General features: G+C 34.7%; 2 protein-coding genes across 2 annotated transcripts; one reads left to right on the top strand and one right to left on the bottom strand.

The window, feature by feature from the left end:
* Nucleotides 1-2,350: 2,350 nt before the first annotated feature.
* On the bottom strand, nucleotides 2,351-4,271 carry LOC139876493 (heme-binding-like protein At3g10130, chloroplastic). Its single transcript, XM_071863817.1, has 8 exons — nucleotides 4,007-4,271; nucleotides 3,840-3,926; nucleotides 3,697-3,767; nucleotides 3,508-3,609; nucleotides 3,314-3,418; nucleotides 2,911-3,046; nucleotides 2,696-2,805; nucleotides 2,351-2,621 (listed from the first exon to the last, which is right to left on the bottom strand). Exons 1-8 carry the CDS (start codon nucleotides 4,215-4,217, stop codon nucleotides 2,547-2,549), a joined length of 897 nt encoding a protein of 298 aa, XP_071719918.1. The 5' UTR covers nucleotides 4,218-4,271; the 3' UTR covers nucleotides 2,351-2,546.
* A 555-nt stretch (nucleotides 4,272-4,826) lies between these two features.
* Nucleotides 4,827-5,147, top strand: LOC139841601 (uncharacterized). Its single transcript, XM_071831815.1, has one exon. It carries the CDS (start codon nucleotides 4,827-4,829, stop codon nucleotides 5,145-5,147), a length of 321 nt encoding a protein of 106 aa, XP_071687916.1.
* The last annotated feature ends 698 nt before the right edge of the window (nucleotides 5,148-5,845 follow it).

Here is a 5,845-nt window from a genome sequence, read left to right on the forward strand (position 1 = left end):
ATCCTCCTAAAGAGAGAAATGAAAAAAATTATCAACAACAAATGGTATGGTAAATTGGTATAAATTGCTTTACTATAACCTGATTTAACATTACTAAGCTCAGTGATAATTGATTAAAGGATCCGTAAGCATTACTTTGGAAGTCATCATGAGAAAATCAAGCATGATCACCAACATAGAATGTATGTGGGGTATGGCCTTTCTGTAATAATCATCAACTATAAGGGCATACTATTATTTTACTTTTATAAATACAACAAATATCTTATCTAAACAACCTTATTCAGAAACTAACCATTTCAGAGACCCGTTAGCAGTCAGATGTATTGTCCAGCGCCATTGCCAGTAGAAGTGAACAAGAATCCAGAAATAAGGGCGGAAACAGCAAGCAATAATAAAGTTGTGAGGATTAAGGTGGTGATAACTAAGCAAGAATTGAGGCTGATGCTGACAAAAGGTGGGATTTCAGTAGGTGATTTGGTTTCGCATATGAAAAAAGACAGGTCGAATAAGGCTGTGGCGATTAAACACGAAGAGAATAAAAGTTGTGGAAGATGGAAACCAGTCTTAGATAGCATACCTGAACTCAGCTAGTGTTCATAATTTTTAATACATCTATAGCATGAAACATATAGAGATTATTATAACATGTATAGTTCAAGCAAATGCTTGAAAATAAGTTATTAATGAGTTACTATGACTAGCTGTTATAGCATAGTATTTTTTCCCTTATCCTCTTTGCCTTCTGCAGAAACAAAACATGTGAAACATTATTGATTACCATGAACATGCAAACTTTCACCTCAGGTCTCTATACAACTTAACAACGTAGCTTTAGCGCCGACTAGCAAAAGTTAACATAAGCATGTAATATGCCTTCTGAAAGGATGTAGGATAACTGACCTAATAGAAATGACAATTTTTTAAAGTGGTTAAGGGATTAGGTAGTTGTACTCGGTCCACATAGTCTCAAATGGCTATCAATATACATAGATTATCATAACTGATATAACCAATATTATATTATTAGCAGTTGCTAAAAAATTAAGCTTTCATAAACAGTGACAACCAGAGCGTCACCCTGTGGTATTATTAAAAAGGAATAGTCCTGATACAGATTAGCAACATAGTAAGGAATTGCTATTCAACTTGAATACGAAGCTTATGCACCTATAGCAGTTATAATAATTATTGCCTTATTGGCAATCAACTATAATAGTTGCAAGTATTAGACAAATAGATAGTGCTCCTGTCGACACCCTCAGACACAATTAAATTAATTAGTGAAATCGCTTTTATTCCGAAAGGTGATACAACTTTCAATAAGGCTTTATCAATAAGTCTGGGATCCCAGGTACAGACTCACAAATTCCTGTCATCTATCAAAATAATTACCAGGGATCTGGACCTTTGCTCATTTCAAAATGAAAATACGTTTTTTGATCTACCATGCATGCAAGAGTTCGTTGCCCAACAAGCTTTACATGCCATAAATCGCACTTAAATCCTAATCCTGTGTGGAATAACAAGTACATGATCTCATGTATTTAACTCATTTGGTGGGCATAATGGTCAACAGACTGATGAATTCGAAAACCAAAGAACTTTCTGTAAGGAATAGAGGATACAAAGATTACTTTAAAAAGAAGATAACTCTCTCACAGTTAGGATGTCCAAAGGATCATGCCAGTCTCATTAGAAAGAGCTTAACCTGGACCAAGATAATCAGTTGCCAAATTATATGATTCAGAATGATGGACAATGTTTCACACCCTAATACACTATTCAACATTTCAACATACACTCTTTTCATGAGTTATTCAACCACAATGTAAAAAGCAACTACACTATAAATTATCTTCCAAATAGATAATAAAGATAGGAGATTTATTTCAGCAACACTTAAGAAGCTACACGGACATCTACTGGAACCATGTTTGCATGAAACTTACAACTATAATATCATTTGCCGTCAGAAAATCACAAAGCACTGTTCATTCCCAAGCTATCAAGAACACATTTAATCAGTATAGGTGATAAAGGCTCCAATTCCATTGAGTATACAGTGCATTTTCATACAAAATACGTCTACTGGAACACTAATAGCCAATTTGTACATTAAATATAGTATGGTTCGTTTTTATTGGTGAATATGTTTAAGAGTTTTGGTGTGTAAAGGCAAACTAATATGGAGTGATGTTACCACACGCTCCTTCTTGACGACCATATCTTGTTGAGACTTAAGAGAACTAACAATATCCCCAACAACGTGAACAAAAACCCATCGTGATACAAGAGATCGTGTGTGCCTTATATTTGTAATGTGAAAAAATATCATAGCCAAGATACATATCAGAAATTACCTTTATATTTCGTTTTCATCATGAGAAGAAAGACATTCTATACATATATATACAGCGAACATGTCACATAACTTATTCATCATCTCTTGCATATATTTCTGAACTCATTACTTTCATTTGCATAGAATGTACAGACACTTGTATGCCCAGGCAGCTGACATAGCAGAATGAAGAGCTACTTGGCTACTCTTGTTTCCTTTCCACTTCTATTGAAATTTCATTACGTCGTGTAAATGGAAGTGTGAATGGTGGATTGTACTGAGAATACATAGAAATCGTTATTGTCCTGTTCTATAGATGACTTTTCGTTTAGCAAAAGTATTGTACATTACCTGTGCAACTTCCACTAATGCACCACTTTTTACTTTGAATTGAGTATCGTTCTTTAGGATTTTGCGAAGTGTTGATTCCCGGCGCATAACATCTTCATCAGTGACAAAACCTTAATTGTCATGCAAAATGAGTGAGCAATAAAGTTCACAAGACGATTTTTATTTAAGTTTAACAGTTGTTATTATGATTCGCTAATTTATCCAGAATTAGTAACCTGAAAAGACTACAACAGCTACCGTTCTGGCTGGCACCTCTTTGATAGTGACAGCAGAGTTTTTGGGCAGCGGCAAGTTGGAACCATACTTCGAAGGCATGACAAACGACATTTTCCACTTATCTTGATCTTCCATCTGAAATTTAGTAAACGAATGGAATGTATCAACATGAAACATGAAATGCAATGTAATCAACTCGTCTTCTTAAATTCATTATTCAGTTAGTCATTCCAATTCACTGCTAATCATATATTTGCTCATATGTAGACAAACTTTACAAAAGAAAGCATTGCATTGTATTCTAAAATTTAAACCAATATCTTTGAAAGTCCACTAAAGAGATGAAAATGCACATACAGTTAACTAAGATTTTAAAATAACTTAACGTGAAAGAGGACCTACTTTCTTTGTTATTACAGGGGTAGTCATATCCATCTTCTCTCCACCAGACTGTGTCTTTCTTGTGACAACAGGAGTAGTCATCTCCATCGTCTCATTTGTCGTATTCTACAAAAAAGAATATACAAATCAAACAAACTAGATAACTATTGTTTAATCGTAGCACAACCTAAAACGTCTAATGAAAAATAAGATACCTTACCAAACAGGTACTCAGCTAGTACATTAAACGATTGAGATGAACCATTCATATCAAAACCATATTTCCCAGGCATTGTAGTCTCAGCTACAAAGTAAGACTGATTAACAGCCAAATTAAAGTTAAAATAACTTCAATGACTTGTAAAAATAAACATTTAAAAAGTGGAAATATAATTAGGCATTACCTCAAGTTCCCTAATCTCATACTGATCATTTTTACTCAAAACTCTAAATTTCACAGTTTCGAGGTCAGGAACTGCAGATACAAACTCCACAATTATAATTCAAATAGAAACCCTAACATGAATCTTATAAATGAAAGAAGCACCTGACATCAGAGCTTCCTCAAAAATCTGACTCTCGAATCTCTTCGGAAACACGTATTTAGCAGTTTCTGTCGCCAAATCAGCCAAAACTACAATGAATTTGAATAAATTACAGTTAGACTGCATAAGATTGGGGGATTAAAATATATAGTTAGAGATGAAATTAGACATTTACGTCGTTGAGAGACGGAAGTAGTTTGTGAAGCGAGAGCAAAGATAAGCGATACTCGAGCTTCGAGAGCCGACGTATTGTTAGTGGTGGTGGTGGTGGTGGTGGTGGTGGTGCGTGTTCTAGAAACGCCGGATGATGGTGGTGGTCTTACGGTGGCCATAGATTTAGAAATTAGGGTTTGGGTAGAAGGGTAAATTGATTGAAACATAGTGATCGTACAACGGCAAGTTTCAGTTGGGAAATAGACGAGTGGTGATGTGAAGTTCTGTATAATAAATTTTTGTATGTACCGGTGGCAAATAGCTTCGTTAACAAAATGGAGATTTTTTTATAGACTTTTATGCTTCGTTGGTCTTTCAAATATACATGAAATTGCAATCCGAGTCTCTCAAGTTTTTTTTTTATTTTCGAGCCCTTAAAATTGCAAAATTTTGCAATCCGTGTCCCTCCGTCTAACTTCCGTCTAAATTGGCCGTTAGCCTTTGACATGTGCCATGCATGTGAGGGTAAAATCGTCTTTTTACTCTTTTCTTTGACTTTTTTGCTTCGTTGGTCCTTTGTTTATACAAAAAATTGCAATCCGAGTCCTCAACTTATTAATTCGAATTTTTATCTGTTTTTTTATCTTTAATTCATACTTTATGTTTGATCCAATTGAGAAATGGGTTTGTGCATAAAGCTTTTTACAAAACAAGCAGACAAAATAAAGAAAACTCACAAACCCGGCGATATGGAAAATCTGAGATCCAAATCCTATAATAATAATAATAATAATAATAATAATAATAATAATAATAATAATGGTAACAATATGCAAATGGAGCCTTATAATACCCACCAACCATCATCAAACTTTCAAGATTTTAGATGCCACAGTGCATCAGCATCATCATCATCTACACAAACCCAAACTAAAAACACTAATTACAACAACCCAACTTTTGTGGAGTTGAAAAAGGTCAGCAATCATAGGTCAGCTTCAAGGATCTGGAGCCTAACTGATCCAGAAATACAGAGGAAGAAAAGGGTTGCCAGCTACAAAGCTTTTACTGTTGAAGGAAAAGTCAAAGAGTCAATCAAGAAAAGCTGCAAGTGGATTAAAGATAGATACCACAAGATGGTTTATGGTTTCAGATAATGACCCAACCCAATCAGGTTGCCTTCATGAAACGACTCGTCCATATTACTATAAAGGCGGTACGTTATTCATTGGTCCCATAGCGAGGTATTTGACCTCTATATGATACATTTTAGAAAATATTGCATTCGTTTCATAAAAAGACACACCCTTATTATACATAATGCATGTTTTAAACAAGTGGACGAATATTTAAGAAATAATCTCCATAATACATCGGTTTCCAAATACTACACACGTGACATAACAGTCGAATATAATACATGACAAATGTTTTATTGAATGCAACACTTCATTTAAACAAAAGCATGAGACTCCATGCACAGCTTGCTCAGATAATGCAACAGCGGAAGACTTTCTTAAGGACCTGAGAATAAACATGCTTAAACAGTCAACACAAAGGTTGGTGAGATATATAGGTTTAAAGCTAGCATCGATATAAATATAGACCACAAGGTTTCATAGTTATAAATATTTCAATAAAGATATTCTATAAGTTGTTGAGCGCTTCGGAAACCATACTTAACCATAAATGTAGCATATTCCCTTTATTATGAAATCTCCCTACACTGTATCAAGTGTAGTAAAAACGAAGTACTATGCAACCGTTTACGGTACTAGAGCGACTAGCCCGGTTGGGGTTGTCAAACCGATAGATCTATCAATATGATTCGCGCTTACATGTTCTTACAACATGT

The sequence above is a fragment of the Rutidosis leptorrhynchoides genome, chromosome 1 (genome assembly GCF_046630445.1).
Source record: "Rutidosis leptorrhynchoides isolate AG116_Rl617_1_P2 chromosome 1, CSIRO_AGI_Rlap_v1, whole genome shotgun sequence".
NCBI classification, from domain to species: Eukaryota; Viridiplantae; Streptophyta; class Magnoliopsida; order Asterales; family Asteraceae; genus Rutidosis; species Rutidosis leptorrhynchoides.

Bases quoted from the DNA above. Each gene is read 5' to 3' on its own strand.
- LOC139876493 (XM_071863817.1), bottom strand. From the start codon at position 4,217: ATGTTTCAATCAATTTACCCTTCTACCCAAACCCTAATTTCTAAATCT. The intron at 3,610-3,696 runs GTAATGCCTAAT...GCTGTTAATCAG, and splicing joins ATGAGATTAGGGAACTTGAG to TCTTACTTTGTAGCTGAGAC. The intron at 2,806-2,910 runs GTTACTAATTCT...ATGACAATTAAG, and splicing joins AGCTGTTGTAGTCTTTTCAG to GTTTTGTCACTGATGAAGAT.
- LOC139841601 (XM_071831815.1), top strand. From the start codon at position 4,827: ATGGAGCCTTATAATACCCACCAACCATCATCAAACTTTCAAGATTTT.